The sequence below is a fragment of the Sorex fumeus genome, unplaced genomic scaffold, assembly GCF_029834395.1.
Source record: "Sorex fumeus unplaced genomic scaffold, SorFum_2.1 ptg000122l, whole genome shotgun sequence".
NCBI lineage: Eukaryota > Metazoa > Chordata > Mammalia > Eulipotyphla > Soricidae > Sorex > Sorex fumeus.
The window spans coordinates 60,155,550-60,175,331 of record NW_026606179.1 but is presented as its reverse complement, the minus strand read 5'-3'; the positions used below and the strand labels follow the sequence as shown (position 1 = coordinate 60,175,331).

Below are 19,782 nucleotides of genomic sequence, written 5' to 3'. Positions count from 1 at the left end.
ACCCGGGGCCCGACTCCCGCAACCGCGACCACAGCTTCAAGCCCCCAAAAGTGGCCCAGCCTGGAGCCCTGGTCATCACGCAGGGACCGGACGCGCTGCACACGCCGGCCAGCAGCAGGGGCTCTGGGAGCCAGAGGACACATGCAATAGGCCTCAGCAATGCCCGCCGTGCTGCTGGCCACTCGCCCCTCTTGCCCTCAAGCTGCCTTCTAGAACCTCTGCACACAGGACAAGGGGCACCTGATAATTCCTGGGGAAACTCACCTCACGCTCCACCGCCACTATTATTATTACTATTATTATTATTATTATTATTTTTGCTTTTTTTGGGTTACACCCGGAGATGCTCAGGGGTTACTCCTGGCTCTGCACTCAGGAATTACTCCTGGCAATGCTTGGGGGACCATATGGGATGCTGGGAATTGAACCTGGGTTGGCTGCGTGCAAGGCAAACGCCCTACCCACTGTGCTATCGCTCCAGCCCCTAATGTGTTGTTCTTAAGGATGACAAGTGACGAGAAGGTTCAGGGAAGAAAGTGACCATTCCAGGGCACATTCAGCTGGTGTGGGTAGAGATAGGGATCGAACCTGGGCAGACTGGCCTCGGGCAGTGCAGGCAGCGTTTTGGTGAAAAAGCACTGGTCTCACGTTGGCAAGGGCCTGGCTCTGGCCCCCAGCACTGCAAACAATTGAGCAAACACCCCGACTCTCCGCTCATGGTAACAGCTCTAGAATCTGCCCCGAGAACACAGCTCAGCGGCAGGGAGAGTGAGTGTGTGTGTGTGTGTGTGTGTGTGTGTGTGTTGAGTGGGGGCGTGGGGTGGGGGGCTAGTGGGGGGGAGGCAGGGGGCAGGAGCCCGGGCCCTGCCAGGCGAGGCCGGGCAGCTGCAACAACCCCCACACCCAGCTGGACGTGGCTGCAAAGGCACCCTCAGAAAAGAGAGGGGGGAAGGGAGGGGGCAGGGAGATGGCTGAGGAAGTGGTCAAGGGTGACACAGGGGTCACTGTTTTCTCACCAGACATCTTGGGATTCTCACAGGCCTCCTCGGAGCTGCATAGTGCCCAGCAAGGACCAGGCGCGAGTGTGGGGTGCCAGTGCATGGGGCAGGGACAGCAGCTGACCGGGGCACCCAGGACCAGTGGTCCAACAGAGAGACAGACGGATCCACGGGCCAAGCCAGTCCCCCAGTTTCTGCAGGCGGGGGGGGGGAGCACGGTCCCCCCAGCCCTGGGTCAGACCCGGCCCTGCTGCCCACAGCTGTGCAGCCTTGCGCCTCAGTCTCCATGTCTGTGATGGGGAGTTGGGGCCAGTGCACAGGCAGGTGGGCTTGGGGTGACACCCCTCCCAGGGCAGGGTCACCTGGGGTGACGGACATTGGGCAGCGAGCCCTGGTCCCCTCACCTGCACCAGCGTCTCCGACTGTTCTCCCACAGGGCAGACTCGGGGGCGGGGGGGGCAGCTGTGTTGGGCCTGGCCCCTGCCTAAGGCTGAGGCTGGGGGGGGGGGTGCTGGCGAGGCAGCAGGACATAGAGCCGCAGGCACCCCAATCCTTCTGGGTTACCACAAGGGTCACCGCCAGGTCAAGGGTGGCCGGGGACCTGTGACACCCCAGGGAGTGTGACGGCGACAGAGGCACCAACTGGGCTGGGCTGTCTGCAGAGCTGAGGGCCTGCGAGGGGTGCAGGGTGGAGGGTCCCAGGCGTGGGACAGGAACCCCGGCATCCTGAGGGTCCGAGAGGGAGGGGCGGGCTGCATCCAGAGCCGAGGCCCGCAGGCAGGCTGGCAGGGAACTCTACCCGGCGGGCACGCGGGGCCTGTCCCCGGGCCTTGTACACAGGACAGGCCTGTCCCCGCTGGGCCTGCACACACGACAAGCCTGCTGAGTCAGTCAGGTCTCATTAACTCAGCACCAGTGTTTACGCTTCTGCCCTCGGGGGAGCTGGCCCCGGGGGCCTCCCGGAGCAAACAGCGCAGGCCCCTGGGGAAGTCCGAGCTTCCAGATCCTGGACCGCTGGGCTGACGGCCGGGGGAGAGGCGATGCCCCCCCCCCCCCACTAGGGCTGGCGTGGGGGTTGTGTCTTAGGAACTGGGCCAAGGAATGGAAACTCCCTCTCCTGGCCAAAGTGTCCCGATCCCAGAAACTGCCCGACGTCGTGAGCTGAGGCGGAGCGGGGGCAAAGCCAAGGGGAGCAGGGCCGGGTCGGCAGGAGCCACGGAGTCGCCCCAGCGTGCCGCCTGCCCGGGCACGAGTCTCGGCCTCTCTGGATGCTTCTGTTAGAGCTCATCTCTACCAGAAAAACAACGGTTCGCGGAGGTAGGTCCTGCACTCACCTCGGGCACTGAAGAAAGAACTTGGGCCCCTGGAGGGGCTGGGAGGCTGGCATCGGGGGCCGGAGCAAGGCCAGTGGACAGAGGGAGCCTGGCCCCGCAGAGACGCGACAACACAGACACCAGCCCGGGGGGCGGCCAGCGCTGCAGGATTCCTAAAGGCCTGATTCAGAGGGTCTTGATGTTCTTTTTTTTTTCTTTCTTTCACTTAAAGATGGAGAAAAGAAAGGCCAGCAAGAAAAAAAGAAAACAAACCAACCCCAAAACGGCTGGTGGTGAGTTTGAAGGGGCAGTGTCAGAAGAGCAAGTGGCAGCAGAGTGTGGGACCATCCAGTGCCGACCGTCCGGACCGCGGGGGCCGGGCCAGGGCAGCTGAGCCGGAGTTCGAGTCCCCGTTCGCCCCTGGTGTCTATTTACTCGTGACTTTGAAAGGAACAGGCCTCCCAGGCCACGCCCCAGGCCACGGCAGTCGTGTGGGGCAGAGGCACTGCCACCTGGTGGCCAGAGGCATGGGGGTGGGGGGGAATGACATGTGCCCGGCCCCAGCCCTTGGGAAACGGAACTGCTGGCACCCAGGAGCCCAGGCCTAAGCACCCATGCCGCCACGGGCGAGCCGGGCAGGGTGCCGGGCCCCTTGGCCCCCACACCAGCACACACCTGCGAAACCCTCTTTGCTGCCCCCGCCACTCCGGCAGTCCAAGCTCTGCCTTTCCTGCTGTCCCCACGTCGCAGACGGGCACGGACTGAGCTTGGGAGCCCCGTGTCGAGCCAAGCCAGCCAGGCGAGCGCCCATGGCAACGGCCTCACGGGGCCAAAGGACACAGGGTGTCTGAGACTGTGGAGTGGCCTCTTCCTCCAGGCGGCCCCCTCTGACCACCACTCCACCCGCTCTCCTCTCTGCCCCGCTCTCCCGCCACCCGAATGTTCTGGCATCTCACTCCCGGCTGGCCCCAGCGGGGCTGACGTCTGCCCTGCCCGTGTGGGACACACCCGGCCACAGAGAGCTGGACACGAGGGACAATCTCCCCAAGGAGACCGAGCAGCAGCTGCGGATTCTGCGGGCAGATGTGCGCCTCCCGCCTCCTTAGTGGCCAGGGGGGCCACTGCTGACGGGAGAGGCCTGGGGTGACACCCATCCCCCCACTCACCCTCACCAGCAGAGTCCCATGGGACCCTCCCCTCCCCGGCACAGAATGTGCCTGCATCCCTGCAGCCCCGCACACTCAGTCCGGGTGACCAGGGGCGCACAGTCCGGGGCTGGATTCTCACCCCCGGCCTCAGTCTCCAAGAAGAAAGCCATGCGTCCCAGGACGCTGCCACGCCACCAAGGTGTCCAGCCCGTTCTGAGCGGAGGGTCTGAGGTGGGCTCTTGGGTGGGGTTGGGGGGGCCTTGGGAGTGGATCTGGGCCCCAGCACATGAACGTGACCAGCAGGAGTCCAATTCCCAGAAGGCTCTGTGCCGCCCTGGCCAGGAAGCCCAGTGGCAGGGAACGGGGACAGTGGGGACAACATGGATGAACAAGAACCCTGAAACTTTGGCACACTGGGGGGGCCCACAAGTCACCTCCCACCCACGTCTGGGCCTGCCCGCGGGGACTCACCTTCCACTGCAGAGAATGGAACCACTGGTCTCGTAGGTAGCTGTTGGCAGCCTGCAAGGACAAGAACAGGACAGTGACCAGTGAGCACGTGGGGCTCCCCCGAGATGTCTGGTGTCCTCTCTGCATGTGGGGGGTCACTAGGCGCGGGGTCAGACAACAGGGCAGCGGGCACCCCTGCGAGCTCCTCCCCCAGCACAGCCGTTCCAGGAGCTGGGGGCAACCTCACACCCACGGCTCAGCGCAAAAGCCGCGGCCCTGAAATGGCACAGGGAGAGAGTGGGTTCACCCTCCCCGCAGCCCAGGGCCTCTCATGCCTGTGTCTCATCTGGCACTGAGAGGACAGTGCCCGGGGCAGGCATGCCATGGACTCCTGGAACGGTTTCTGGGAGCGTGCAGAGGCCCACGTGTCAGCAGGCAGCCAGGAGGCAGCTCAGCCATTGTCACGTCAGAACTCTGCCCAGGGACGTGGGTCACGGCATGCTGTGGGTCCAAGCCCGAGACCTGCTGTGCATGGGCACCCCCACAGGACGGGTCACAGGCACTGGGCATGGGGCCATGAGTCCGCTGACCTCCAGGACCTGACAGGACCAGTCTCTCCAAGCACGACGTCACCCACTGGGTGTCAGGCCTCAAAGATATTGCAGGGGCCACACAGGCCAGGGTCTCTGTCTGGGCGTCTCTCAAAGGGGGGTAGGACCACTCTGAGAGCTGAAACTGGCTAAGGACCCACACCCCAGGAAACACATCACACACACAACACATACCCCCACCACACATACACAACACACATACCCACCACACGCCACACATTTTCACACCGTGCACACCATCCACACAACCCATCACACACGCTCAAACCGCACACCACAGACTCACACACCACACACATACCCACCACATATCACACGCTCACACCATGCACACACACTCACACACTACATACACTCATATTACAAACCGCACACACCACACACAGAGCACACGCACATTACACACATACCACACACCACACACTCACACACCAAACTATACACACATACCCACCACACACACACTCACCACACATGCGCCCACGCTACACACACCACAGACACAGACACCTATATCCCACACTCAATCGCGAGGAAAGTTTCCGAATACACCGTAGACCTAACAGTCTCCATCTTCTCTCTCTTGCAGTGTTCCTGATGAGGACCAAAAAGGCCCAGTAGTGCTGTGGACTTTGTGAGGTCAGTCGCACCTAGCTTATTCACCGATGTGTCTGCAAAAGCCTGAGGCCTGTCTGTTCAACGAAACACTGGCTGACATAAACGACCGAGTGAAAAACTGATCAGATGGAGAATGGATGAACGGATGGGGGCTGGAGGGGTGGGGGGGTTGGACGGATGGGGAGCTGGACGGATCGGGAGCTGGACGGATCGGGAGCTGGACGGTTGGCTGAATCAATGGATGAATGGGCACATGGACAGACGGAAGAAGGATGACTAAGCATGTAAGGATGAACTCATAATGGGTAGATGGATAAACAGGTGGACACACATAAGGAAGCAAGGAAGGATGTATAGGAAGAAGGATGGAGGGACAGACGGAAGGATGGAGGGACAGACGGAAGGATGGAGGGACAGACGGAAGGATGGAGGGACAGACGGAAGGATGACTAGACAAAAAGATGAATGGGTAGATGATGGCTGGATGGCCAGAAGGGCATACTGGTGAGTGAATGGGTGGTGGACAGATGACTGGGTGAATGGATGGGGGGGGGGGGGAGAAAAACAGACGGACAAATGGACAGACGGACAAATGGACAGAAGCATCGATTTTGTTCAGTGGGAAAAGCCTTACGTGGAGTAGAGCTTCGAAACAACTCTTCAGTTTTGAATGCGCCCTCTCTGCCCCGCTGGATTTGACCGAGGCACCAACCAACCACTACCGTCTCCTAGAATGCCGGCTGGGTCCCAGGCTCAGCGCGGCCGCTCTTACATGTGGTATCCCTGACCCCCACAGCGCCCTGGGAAGCAGCGTGCTGGACTCGGCTCAGAGGGAGAAGCGGCTACTCCTGCTGCCCGAGGTTGCACAGGGGTGCCAGTGGCTGTACAGGCGTGCGAGAGGTAGCACAGGTGTGCCTGAGGCTGCACAGGTGTGCCTGAGGCTGCTGAGGCGTGCCTGAGGCCACACAGGCGTGCTGGAGACAGCACAGGCACGTGCAGCAGAGACGGCCGGAAATCTGGAAACCTTAAGCTGTGATGGGGAGGAAGGGGGAGCCAGCACCTGCTCTGATCACCCTCAAGCCCGGCCTGCAAACAAGAGTGGGGCCAGAACACCCTTGTGGGAGGGGCAGGGGCTCCCAGCTCGCGGAGGACAGCGGGAGGGGGTGGCAAAGGCAGGCACGACTGCTCTGTTCGACTGTCCAGTGCTGCCGTGGCTTCTGGAATTCCGGGCTGTGTCTGGCCCCGAGGTGGAGGAGGGGACACAGCCAGGCGCTGCAGAGCCCCCTCCGAGCCCTGCGGGCCACATGGGCACTGACGGCCGGGAAAGCGCCCGCCCAGGGGGGCGGCTCCCGCTAGGGAGGCTGTTCCAGGCACTGGGCCCGACTTCCTGCCTGGCGCTGCCAAGTTCTCTCATTGTTGCTTTGTCTAGAGAGGTGAGAAAAACAGCCTGGGGTGCTCGGGGGTCTCTCAGTTTCCAGTAAGAGGGCTCCCCCCACCCTCTCCGGGCTCCCTGGGGGGATGGTCTGAAGGCGAAGCTGGGGCTTGCCAGGCACCCCTGGAAGAAGAGTCTGACCCGAGCACTGGGCACTGGGGGGAGAGGCCCAGAGCTCCCCGCAAGGAGCTCCAGGGCCCTGCCATGCCCTGCCCCCTGAGATGCCAGAGGAGAGGGCATTCCGGGAGGAAAGCGGATCAACAGCTCCTTTCTGCCCGCCAGGGTTCTAATAGCATTAGGGGAGCTCCCGCTGAGACCCTGAAACACGCCAACGGGCGCCCAGCAGGAGAGGCCCAGACGTGGGGGCCGTGGGGGCCGGGGGCCTGGAAGAGGAGAAGGAAGAGAACCGGCAGGTCCGGAGAGAGATAGCCCTGCCGGACCCTCACCGGTGCTCCGTGGGCAGCGGCACGGGCCACCCGCAGGACTTGAGGGGGAATGGGGCTGTCGCAGACACCACTGTCCGGGAAGGTGGACGCAAAGGTGAGGTCCCAGGGAGGGCCCAGGCTCGGCGCTGTCCTTCCCCTACAAGGGGCTGCAGGGGACGGAGCATGACCGTGGTGAGTCTCCACTGCCGGGCCTGGGGCCATGGCCTGGTTAAAGGGACATTCCAGGAACTGCCCCGCCAGCCCCCATCCCCCCTGCCTCTGTCCCCGGCAGGACCAGTGCTGAGGCCGGCCACCACACCAGAAGGCGGGTGCTCAGCCAGACCCCCTCCTCCCTCCAGCTCAGGCCCCTCAGAACCCCCTTGGCCCACTGCCTCCTTTTCCAAAACAAGGCCACTCAGCACCCCCAAACTACCTGCGCCCAGCAAACAGCAACCGCCCCTTACTGCCAAGGCCACAGTAGTACCCCAGGTGTCACGGCGTCTGCTGGGCCAGTACCCACTCTGGGTCACATGGCTCCAATGCCCGCGCCCCAGGCTTATCTGCCACCCACTTCCCATGGACCTTTACCCTCCGCCCCTCCACCCTGCAAATGGGCTCATCTCCCCGCCCCCCAGCCCCATAACAAGCTCTTAAAGGCACCCCGAGACCCTCAGAACACACACACACACACACACACACACACAACACACAACACACACGGCACCATCACCCCACTGCCAAGACCTTGAGGATCGGCCCGGACCCCACTCTGAGGACCCCCTCCACTCCTCCCTGTCCAGAGCCGGCACACTCTGACTCAGCCCTGAGTGCCCCATGAAAACGTCACCACCCTGGGGAGCCTGCCTAGGACCTGGGTGCAGCGGGTCACCTGCCCGAGCTGTGATCTCTGCAGGAATGCGGGGCTTGTCCCCATGGGGCCCCCAGCCCAGTTGAGCCAGAGGACAGCAACTGTGCGTGGGGGTGTGGCGGAGAGAAAGGGGTGAGGTCCTCCCCAGGGTAGGGCATCCTCCCTGGCCCTCCTGTGAGGACCAGTCTCGGCACTGAGGTGGGAACACTCAGGGATCTGGGGGGCATTTCCGGGCAGGTCTCCCAGGAGGGAGGGAAAGAGGAAGAAGCTGCTTCGGCCAGGCCTGGGGGAGCTCTGGGAGGTCCCTGCTGGGGGGCCGGGGTGCTGCTTCTCCTTATGCACAGCTGAGCCCCTCCACAGGTCCTGACAGGCAGCCCGGACTGCAGAAGGGCCTGTGCTCAGGGCGGGCAAGCACCCAGGACAGCACCTTCCCCAGGGTGTAGGGACTGCACAGAGCGACCCCTCCCTCCTGTGCGCTGTGAGACACCAGGAGGGAAAAGGAGCCAGGGTCACCCTCTCACCCACGGCAAGCTCAGGGAGCCTGGCCCAGCCCAGCCCAAGCCATCGACCCGCCCCCTGGAGTCCTGCCTGACTCTGAAGCCCACCCACAAAGCAACACCCATGGGGTATCCGCCCACCCTGAGGGTGGGGGGGGGAGGGGAGGCCACAGTCCCCTGGCTCCTGGATCCAGCTGTGCCTGAAGTCCTTCCTCGGACTTTTCAGAGGCGTCAAGGCGTCCCATGCCTCTGGCTGCAGACACTGAACACGTGGCTGTCCCCCCCCACCCCAGCAGTCCCCGCCAGCCCACGGCATGCCCACTTTCCCAGGGGACTGTGGCACCTCCTGTGCGCCATGCTTGAGGGGACTCAGGCCAGTGGGAAGCAGGACAAGCTGCCGCCTGGTGCAGAGCCCAGGTGGACGGGCCGTCTCCCCACTCTCACAGCCTCCTCCAGGCCCACTGCGTGCCCCCCGCCCTCATGCCTCAGTTTCCTCACTGGGAAGCCTGAGACAAGAAACCCTTTTTCTTTCTCTTTTTATTTTTGCTTTTTGGGTCACACCCAGTGATGCTCAGGGGTTACTCCTGGCTCTGCACTCAGGAATTACACCTGGTGGTGCTCGGGGGACCTTCTGGGATGCTGGGAATCGAACCCGGGTCGACAGCGTGCAAGGCAAACACCCTCCCCGCTGTGCTATTGCTCCAGCCCCAAAACCCTATTTCTTGGGGTTGCTTTGGCCAGGCCCCTAGGCTTGGAGAGGGGGTCCCCCGCCCGTGCACACGCCCCCTCCTCCACCCCCACCCCACCAGGGCTGGCCGACAGCCCGTTCCTACCTGCAGCAGGACAGTTCCCCCGGGAATGGTGAGCTGTAAACAGTACTTCGGGGCGTTCTCCCAGGACAGCAGCTGCACGTCCTCAATGGCGCTGTAGGACACGGAGTTCTCCATGTAGCCAGTGGGCTGTGTGGGAGAGAAAAGACGCAGGGGTCAGTGACAAGATGGCCAGCAGTTCGGGGGGCACTGGGACAAAGGCTCCCTCCCCCCATCATGCCTACGAACAAAGACCATTCCCCCTACCCCATGGGTCCCCCGCCACAGGGAGGCCGCAGCTTGTCCACCCCGCGGTGAAGAGCCACAAGGGATCACGGAGCCCGGCTGTGCAAAGGCCCTAGGGCAGCCTCCCAGCTGTGCATGTTAGGGGGGAACCAGAAGATGGGGGTCTCTGGGTTGGGGAAACAGGCACAGGCAGGACAATGCCAGGGCCAGGTGGGCAGGACAATGCCAGGGCCAGGAGGACACCCTCCCCCGCCACACCCCAGACCAGGCGAGGTGGTGCCTGCCAACATGCTTCACACATCTGCGGGCTCCTGGGCCCTCCAGTCCACCCCAGCCTCCCTGGCTCCAACGGGGCCTCGAGGGTGCCCGCTCTGCTCCGAGGGCCACGTCGGTGTGGGGACAGGGGCTGCATGGGTGCAGACAGTCTTGTTCTTATTAATCAACATCCCCTGGACAGAACCATGATTGCCACCTGTGTACTGCCCACACCGCCCCCCCACGACGCGCTTGGGGAGACGCGGAATTTGGGTGTTTGTGAAAATCAAGTTCAAGGAATTGAAGACGGGGCTGGGCACACCTCTGCACATGGGAGAGGAGGGCTCTGAATGGGGGTGGGGGTCCCCGAGCAAACGGAACTCTACTAACAAGAGTAACGACGGTGGCGGCGGCAGCGAGGAGACCGGGGAGGAAAGACCCGTCTCCTTTAGGAGCCTTCCCGGGGGGCCACTCACATCTCCCGTGGGGAGATCCCGCCAGGGTCCCGCCTGGACCCCACTCCAGGTCTTTGCTAGGACACGGGCGCCCTCGAGTGGTAAAGGTAAAGGTAAAGGCCCTCCCGTTGATCGTCGATTTGCTCGAGCGGGCCCAGTAACGTCTCCATTGGAGACTTTGTTGTTACTGTGTCTGGCATATCGAATACTCTCGGTAGCTTGCCGGGCTCTCCGAGAGGGGCAGAGGAATCGAACTCGGGTCGGCCATGTTGGCCGCTTGTAAGGCGAACACCCTACCCGCTGTGCTATCGCTCCAGCCCCCTCGAGTGGAAGGTGCTAAAAACGGGCCAGGTGGGGGCGCCCTTCTGTCTCTCCCCACAGCCATCAGAGAAGCCCCCGGGGTGCTCTCTGCCTCCAGGGGCCCCTCGGCCCCAACCCACACCTGCAGTTGGGACAATCAAGAAGGTGAACTGGTGACTCCTGGCCACGTGGACTGAGCGGTGCCCACGGGGGCAGATTACCCTGCAGGGTCACCGGTGGGCTAGGTGCGAAGGAGACGAGTGTCATTCACCCCATAAGGATCCAGCTTCATTGACCGAACCCCAAAACTCCCCCCTAAGGATGGGGGTGCCCAGCTGTGCGGGCAGGCTGGCTGGCAGTGGACGGCAGGATGGCATCGCCCAGACCACACGGCAGTGACCACCTTCCTGGTCAGCGTGTCTCCAGGGCACACCTGGGTCCCAGCCCCGCTGCACCCCAGAGCACGGCCTCTGGCCGTCAGGGACTGTCAGCAAGTCCACAAGGGACAGCCTTGGGGCGCGTGTTTTTCTACCCTATATTTAGGGTTATTTCCTTAGGGCGCATTCCCAGAAGTGGGATTAGTGGGACAAAGGGTAAGAGTATACTTGAGGCCGGTGCCAAACTGCTCTCATTCAGGCCGCATTAAGGAGAACCGGGGAGCACGGCTAAGACTGAGGGGGGCCTCGCGGCTGGCCCCTAGCCTGCCTGGGTCCTGCTGGGAGTCACGGGGGCGGGGACAGTGCACGGCTGCCCCTGGGCACTGGACTCGCAGGTGTGACGCAGGCGGCATCGTGCACAGGGGCTCGAGATGGGGCTGCTTTGGGGGTCCCAGAGGCTTGCAGCGCTGGTGCACTGAACCCAGCACGTTCCTGGGCCTCCCAAGCACCCAAGGACAGAATGAGGGTGATCAGACCCCCCCCAACAGCACCCACCCCCACCCCTGGGTGCTGACCGGAGTCCCCCAAGTCTCTCTGCCCTCCCAAGCTCCCTCCCCTCCAACCCGCCTTCCCGTTGCCATGGGGACGCCTCTAAAAGCAACTGAATCATGACGTGTGAGCATGAGGCGCCCAAGATGAGGCTGCGGCTGAGTCAAGGCCACGGGGAAGGAGCTGAGATCCTGGGAAGGGCCCCGGGCCCCAGAGCGGGCACACAGTGGGCAGGGGGCAAACCCCGAGGCATCCCACAGGCGGCACTTCCAGGCCCCCAGAAAGACTCGCCCCCCCAAGGTCTCACGCCAAGCAGGGGAGTCAGAGGGCGGAGGCCCAGTGCCATTGCCTCCCGGGTCTCTGGACACGTGGAGGGGGTGGAACTCCAATGCTTCTGGAGTTCTGCCACCTGCTTCCTGTACCTGGTGGCACCAGGATGAGCCAGGCAGGCAAAGCCCCTCCGGGGCAGTTCTGAGCCAGGACCCATGGGCAGGCAGGGCAGGGACGGTGACCCAGGAAGCCACCCCAGGGCACTTCTCATTGGAGCCACTGGACACACCCCCAGGCTGTCCCCACCTCCCTCGTCCAAGGATGCCCCCTGCGGCTCCTTTCACCTGCCCCTCACATCTGCATGGTCCTCCCCCACCCCAAGGGGCCCCCATACAGCCAGACAGTGGGGAGGCCGGCGGGAGGCAAAGGGGCCTCACAGGTATGCGCCCCCATGCCAGCCCATGCCGCTGGTCTCTGTCACCAGCCCGCTCCCGGGGCGGCTGTGACTCTCCAGAACATTCGCTGACTTGGTGCTGACTCCATCCCTCGTCCCTCCAGACTCGATCAAAGGTTCTGATGGCAAAGGTGCCCCCGTGCCCAGCGGCCAAGCACCGGGCCCCCGCACCCCCCCGCCCAATTTCCAGGCCTCTTCCCATGCCCTGCGATGGGGCCTGGGGTGAAGGGTCCCAGTGTGGAAAGAGTCCTCTGCTCTATTATTAAACCCGGGGAACCATTTGGCCATAAAAGGGGGCAGCTGCCATGGCTGGACGCGTGATTAACGAGCCCGAATCTGCCTCCTGCCGTCTCCAGGAGGGAGCGGCTGCTCTCCATGGCCGCCCCGGGGGGCAGAGCCCAGCCACCCTCAGGGCCTGGACCCGGGCAAGCGACCACCCCGAGGGACGGGTCTTGGGGCGGCTCAGGGGTAGAGGCGGACACTGGAAGCGACTGCTCGGCCTGACAAAGCGGGGGAGGCTTCAGAAGGCGAGAGGGGGCTCCCCAGCCCCCCAGAGCAGCCTCTGAACCTGGCCCGCACGCACGGTGGGCAGAGGGCGCAGGCGCAGTCTGTGGCGCCCCCGTGGCTGCAGGCTCTCTCTTCGCCCTTTTGACATCTCACGCCCCACATATGCCACACACGCTCATTCACACGCATGTGCAACGCACACGTACCACACACACACATACCGCACACGCTCCCCCGCACACACTCACCCACACTCACACGCCGCTCTCACGCTGCACAGTCATTTGGGAGGGACGGCAAGGGCTGACACCAGAACCCGCCTTCCTGACAGCTGGTGGGTCATTTCAGGCGGTTCCCAGCTCAGCGCTTGCCCTGGGGGCGCCGCTGTCTTCTCCCGTGACCCCCGGGATGTGTGACAGCCGGGACACAGCTGGCGGCCCCCCAGTCCTGGCCTCCGCCACCGTAGCCCAGCACACACGCCAAGACGCCCTGCGCTGGGGTGACGGGCTGTCGGGGAAGCAGGTGCGGGGGTGAAGGAAGGTGCCCTGGGCCCACCACCGGGAGACAAGCCCACTGAGGCGGCTGCAGCCAGGGCCACTCCAGGCCCGTGACACCCTGGCAAAGTCCAAATGGCGCAGGGCAGCCGGGAGGGCGCTTGCCTTGCATGTGGCCGATCCAGGCGGGGTCCCCCGAGCACCACCGGGAGGGATCGGCGTGCAGAGCCAGGCTGGGGCCCCAAACCAAACCAAACGAACTGCCACGGCTAGGAGGGAGGGGCGCAGCACGGCTGGGGCCCCAGGGTGCCCAGGCAATCCGTGCGGGTGTGACACCCTCCACCCACATGAGCTCATACCCAGGGCCCCTGGCCCGCTCTAGGCAGCTGGGGGACTCACAGGCTGGCTGCAGGAGGGGGGGTTCAAGCCCGAGGACTCAGACGGAGCTCCCCCAACCCCCGCACGGGCAGAGCTGGCACACCCAGCCCCCACCACAATTCTGCATGCAGATGGGATGTAGCCGACCCAGGGTCTGAGCCTCTGCGAGAGGTGCCCGCGGCGAGCCCCCGCGTGGATTCCCCCACACGCATTCCGCTGACCAAACTGACCCATGGGCCGAGCAAAGGGTCGGCGAGGTGGACACGGTTGCCATCTAAAATGAGAATAACGGCCAGAGACAGCAGGCGCGGGGCCCAGGAGGAGCAGACACAGCTGTGGGAGGACGGTTAGGACAGAGAAGGCCCACGGTGATGAGGAGCAACGGAGACGATCACTCTGGGGAAGAACTGGGCGCTGGAAGGAGGGAAAGGGACGTGCAGGATAACCTTTCAGTAACAATATCGCAAACCACAGTGCCTACGTGGAGAGAGGGAGAGAGGGAGGGAGAGACAGAGAGAGAGGGGGAGAGGGAGAGGGAGGAAGAGAGGGAGAGAGAGTAAAAGGGAGAGAGAGAGGGAGAGATGTCTGCCATTGAGGCAGGCTGGGGAGGGGGTGGGTTGGGTGCTGGAACATTGTATGACTGAAACCCGATCATGCACAATTTTGTAACTGTGGCTCTCAGGGTGTGACAGGAAGGAAGGAAGGAGGGAAGGAGGGAGGGAAACATTTCCTATCTGCCAGCTAGCGGGGCCGGATCAGCTGCGAGCAGCTGGTTCCTGGCCCTGGTCATCAGTGGTGCCTTGCCCCGATTTTCACGAACCAAAGACCTTGTATCCCGACCACCAGCTCTCCAGGCAGCTCCACAAACAGGCAGCGCCAAACCCATCTGAGTATTTTCTACTGAAAATCAAAACCAACCAACCAACCATGCCTGTAGAGTTTATCTCAGGCAGCCTATTCATATCCGAAACTTTCCAAGGTGAGGAAAATCGTGGGTCAGAGAGATGGGATGGGGGGAGGAGGGGGGAGAGGCTTCTGCCTGACTTGCATAGCAAAGACCCCAGTTCCATCCCCAGCACCGCACCATGCCCGCACACAGAACTGGGAGGAGTCCCCAAGAGTTGAGGGTAATCCCCCTCTCCCCCCAAAAATACCAAAATGAGGAAAACCAGGTACAGCCATAGTGATCCCAAGCAGGGGCCATTTCCCAGCATCCCCAGCAGAGACACAGACATGTCAAGCCCTGCGCTGCACACCCCTCCCCCCACCCCCGGGTGCGGGTACTGCCATGAGCCTGGAGCTAGGCCCTGGGTCCCCTCGACCTGAAGCTACAAGCTCTGCCCTCTCCAGTGCTCCCCTGCTTCTCACAGCAGGGCCCCTCCTCACGCACTGCTCAGCGCCTGCTCCGGCACAGCGGGGACACCAGGCTGGACAAGGGTGGGGTCGTGGGGGCCAGTGTGGGGTCTGGGTGGGGCTCTGAAGGGCCTGCGTAGGGGAGAGGGGAGGGCTGAAACCTGTGTGGAAGCCTTCCCTGGGATGACTCGGGGTGGGGACCCCCAGGGACTCCCTCCACCTAGAGCAGTTCAGTAAAGAGCGACTCCGGCCCGCCCCCGTGTCCCAGCGGGCAGGGAGTGCTGGCCAGCCTCCTCCGCTCCCAGGTCAGCCACACTGCCAAGAGCCCCAGGGCACTGAGAACTTTTCTGGCGGTGGCCAAAGCGCCTGCCTGGTCATCATCTGCCGGAGAGTTTGACCCTCAGGGACACCCACCTGTGCTAAATGCCCCCTCTGCAGGCTCCACCAGGCGCCCAGCGCCACAGGAGAGCATGTGATCACCGGCATGTCACTCCTGGCCAGCACGTGTGTCCATGCCCCGAAGGGCTTCGTGGCTGAGCCACAGGGGTGACCCCACCGCCGCGTGCCCATGGCCAACAGGGCCGCCCGCACGGCCAAGGCCTGTGCGCAGGCGCAGAGCAAACTTGCTCAGTCACGGCACGCCAACGACCTCAAAGGGTCTCAGCACCCCGCTTTAAACACTACCAGGGTCCTCAGGCCAGAGCCAGGCAGCCCAGGGGCTGAACATGGATGACCCCGTGGCCTGGTCCAGGAGCCGGCGAGACGAAGCAGAGTCGGAGGGCACCGGCTGTCTGCCCGCTGCCTTGGCCTTCTGGGCACAGTGTGGGCAGAAGACAAGGTGCTGGCCCTCCGCAGGGGTGCAGGCCGCGTCCTGGGCTGCTCAGAGCAGTGCCCGGAGGCAACAGCAAGCAAGGAGAGGGGCACGCGAGGGGCGGGAGAAAAACACATGTGGGCGCGCTGGCGAGGGGGGCGCAAAGGCCGAGCTACAGGTGCGGGTGTTGTTCTGCAGCTGTGGCGGCTGGGGCGAGCCACGGCTCGAGGGCAGGATGGGTGGGGTGCTCCCGGGCCAGCCAGCCAGAGGGGCTGCCAAGGGCCAGGGAAGGGGCGGGGGGGGGGAAGGGCGGGGGCACATCTGGCCCCCCGCAACCCTCTGCTCGGAACTGCTTTGGGGAACGGACGGGGTCGGCTACGGCGGCTGCACCCGGAAAACGATCCCAGAGAGGAAGAGGGACGCGGAAGGTGTCAGGAGGAGCGCCTCCGTGACGCACATGGGGACAGCGCCCGCTCCAGGCTGTGCCAGGCGCTGGGGGAGGGGCAGGGTGTGCCCGCCTCCTGGGCCAGGAAGCCCCACCCCCAACCCGGAAGTGCTGGCCGGCTGCTTAATCCGCACTTGAACTTGGGTTATGTAGACATCACTTCGGACAGGGCTGGACGTGGCCGGCCCGAGCCTGGAGCCTGCTCTGCCTTCAGGCACCGCCCCTCCCCAGCCCCCACCCCCAGCACGGACAAAGACCCAGAAGTCTCAGGAGACCGCTGAGGTGCCTCCAGGCAGGGGCGCAGGTGTGTGAGCCCCCCACACTGCACCCGAGCCGGCAGACAAGGAGAGGAAGCAGCAGAGACGGTTTCCCGGCATCTGCTCTGGGCTGGGAGTGCCGGGACGGACAAGATGGGAAGGGGTCGAGTCCTGGGGCCCTGGGATGAGCCCAGCCTTCACTGCCCGCGGCCCCTGCGGTGCAAAGTCGTCATCCCTCAGGGGAAAGAGGGTCGTCCATGCGCACACGTGCAAGAGCAGTCGCTCCCCTGCACAAATGCCACACACTTCCACACACAAGCACTGCTTGCCAAGACAGTCAATTCTGCAGAAAGGGAACGGGGCCCTACAAGTGACAACTGAATGATCTGAGACTGTCTCCTGAGCTTCACGGTCAGTCTGTTCATCACCAAACGTTTACCAAGCGGTTCCTAGGCCCCACCAAGCAGTTCCACATTCCAGAGAATTTGGAGTTACTGGCAGTCCACCTCCAAGCCTTTACTCACCACCACCTGGATGCCCTCCAGGCTCCCTCAGGTCACCACTCGGGCGGAGCCCTTGGGCAGCTCTCCAGCTGCGACCCCCGGAACCCTAGCCCAGTTGGCGGCGTCCAGACGGCTCGGTGGTATTTGGTGGCCTGCCCAGTGGACTCAGGCTCCGGGCCCCAGGCCAGACACAAGCTGCCCCTCTGATGGTACTTGTCCACTTGTCTGTCGGAGTTCTAACTCTTACTTCCTGCCAGGAGGCCACAGTGACTTCCTGTCTCCCCACGACCCCCGGGACAAGCCCATGTCTGTGGCAGGGGGTCTTGGAGCCCGGCCATACGCGCCCTCCTCAGGCGCCTACAGCGTCACACGCTCTCAGGCTCTGCTCCGGTGCCACCCACGGGAAGGGGCAGGGGGCAGAGGTCAGCAAGAGGACCCCCGTAAACCCCGACAAGCACCCGCAGTCACCAGACAGGAGGAGACACGGGGTGATGAAATGTCCTTTCGGGGGTTAGGGTCCGATTCAGGGGCTACTCCTGGCTCTGTGCTCAACCAATGGGGTGCCGGGAACTTGAATCGGGGTCGGCAGGGCACAAGGCGAGCGCCTGTGTCCCTGCGCGGTCTCCAGCCCCAGGCCCTCGCAGACACGGGGGTCACTGTCTGGTGGTTTGTTTTAAAAAAGCCAACGGGGTGCCTGAGGAGAAAGTCTCCACTGGTCCAGGAAGTCGGCAGCTCTGTCCCAGAACATGCTGGTGGCCTCTGGTGGTCGGGGTCAGGGCAGGCGGCTGGGGGGTCACAGCTGCGGGGGGGAGGCAGGAGGGGGCCGGGCGCGACCTGGGGTGGGGGCAGACTCAGGACACGGACGCGTTCACGCAGACACCCGGCCCTCGGCTGGCAGGAGCCCAGCTGCAGCCCCGGGAACAATCCCGCCTTTCACGGCCCCAGTCGGCGGCCCCGGTCAGCGGCCACTCCGCGCGCCAAGGCCCTTTAGAAAAATGTCCCTGATGCCTCCCAGGACCGTCTTCCCCCTCCCTGCCCTCTTCGGGATGGCGGGAGGCCACGGAGCGTCTGCGGACAAACACCGCCACCGTCAGGGGGTCCAGCCCTGCACGACCTGCCCTGAAGTTGGGCTGGGGAGGACCCGTCCTGCCGGAACCTTCCCCTCCTCTCCGTCCCGGACCTCAGGGGGGCACAATTTCCCCCTTTCATTGCTTTCTTTCCTTTGTGTTTTGCCTTTGGGCCACACCCAGCAGTGCTCAGGCCCCACACTCAGGGGTCTCTGGGGACCACTTGAGGTGCCAAGAACCTACCCGCTGCCCGCACGCTCGGCCCAAGCCCCCCTTGCCGGCGCCCCAGCCCTGGCAGTCGGAACTGAGTTTCCTGGGCATGAACCTGCAGCGCCTGGCGGGGGCGGTGCCCACCTCCGGGCCGCCTCCTGGAGGCGGGGGTGTGTGTGTGGGGGGGGGTGCTTGCCGGGAAGTGACCTCGGGATAAGTGGGGTGTTCCTCTGTTTACCGGCAGCAAGGAGGTCCCTGCTGACTCAAAGGCGGAGTTCTTTGCAACTGGAAAACATTCCCACTGACCACCAGGGAGCAATTAAAGGCCACTTACTGCCTTTTAGGGCAGCCTCCATTCCGGCAGCGGCCGCCCCGCCCTGGCCCCGCCCGCCGCCCAGGCGCTAAGTGACTTTAAAAGCTGCGGCCTCAGGCCTCATCCTCACCAGGCCAGGCGGGAGCTGAAGCAGCACGCTGGCAACCAGCATTACCGGGAGGGGCATGGGGGGGGGGGAGCGCAAGGTCTTGGGTTCGGGGAGGGGAGGTCATGACCCCCTGGGTCAAATCCCAGCCCTGCCACTGGGCGGCTGTTTGTCCAACAGCTAGCTGGTGACATGTGGCGGAGAGTTCAGGCAGGACAGGGGCCAAAGACTGGGGACGCCCCCCGCCCCCCGACCCCGACACTGCTGGATAGCCGATCAGGTGAGCAGAGCTCTGGGGGCACCACCCAGCCCCCACCCGGGCCCCCACTCAGGAATCCCGGCCCAGCACACGGTCCACTGAGGCAAAGGCCCTGGGCCTTGGGAGCCCCACCTGTGTGGGGTGTCAGCTTCCGGGCACGGAGGGCTGATGACGGCCCTGCCCGCCTGCCCGGGGTCACGGAAGTGGCCACATGAGTCAGGCACTGTGTGCCTGGAACAGGGGCAACAACACGCAGCTGGGGGCCCCCTCGGGGATAACGGGGAACGCGGCAGCTCTAAAGGTCTAGGCTGAGGGCGACAGTACCGCAGGCCGGGGGCTTGCCTTGCACAACCAGGTTCAATCCCGGCATTCCATGTGGTCCCGGAGCACCGCCAGGAGTCCAGAGCCAGGAGTGATCCCTGGGTACGGCCAGGTGTAGCCCCAAAACACAAATAAATAAAATTGGAAGTAAAGGTTGGAGCTGGGCCAGAAGCAAACAGCACGGGGGTGTCTGAAGGTCGGCTAAGTGCCCCCCACAGCACGCTTTCACCCCAGAGCATTCCCCACGACACCCCTCGCCCACGGAGGAAGCAGGCACAGCGCGGGCAGGGCACACCCCAGACCCCAGCGGGGTTCTTCTCAGACCCCGAGCAGCAGAGGCTGCGGGGAGGTGCTCACTTTCCCAAGCCAAGAAGAGTCGGGCTGGACCCCGAGCCAAGGCAGCCTGAGGACGGCTGCAGCATGCGGGGCCCCGGGAGCTCAGCCTGGGCACTGGCCAGCCCGGAGAGGACCGAGAGGGCGAGTCTGTGCTGGGCCCTCCTGTGGCGTGGGCAGGTGCTGCCCCTTTCAAAGCCATCCCAGGCGGCCAGAGGACATCGTTGGCCAGGACTCAATCCCCCGGTCCCTATTGGGGGTTGCTCAGACCCAGGCCAGGAGCAAGCCCCGGTGCAGAGTTAGGAGTCAGCCCTAAGCACCTCCGGGTGTGGCTCAAAAAACAAAAACGA

The 19,782-nt window shown here is 63.8% G+C and overlaps 1 protein-coding gene across 1 annotated transcript in view; it reads right to left on the bottom strand.

Moving 5' to 3' along the window:
* Positions 1–19,782, bottom strand: part of CMIP (c-Maf inducing protein) — a 129,791-nt gene that overhangs the window by 33,780 nt on the left and 76,229 nt on the right. Inside the window, exons 2-3 of the mRNA XM_056135900.1 lie at positions 9,194–9,319; positions 3,931–3,981 (exon numbers count right to left, since the gene is read on the bottom strand). Coding sequence (XP_055991875.1) covers positions 3,931–3,981; positions 9,194–9,319 — 177 coding nt within the window. The remainder of the gene's footprint in view (positions 1–3,930; positions 3,982–9,193; positions 9,320–19,782) is intronic.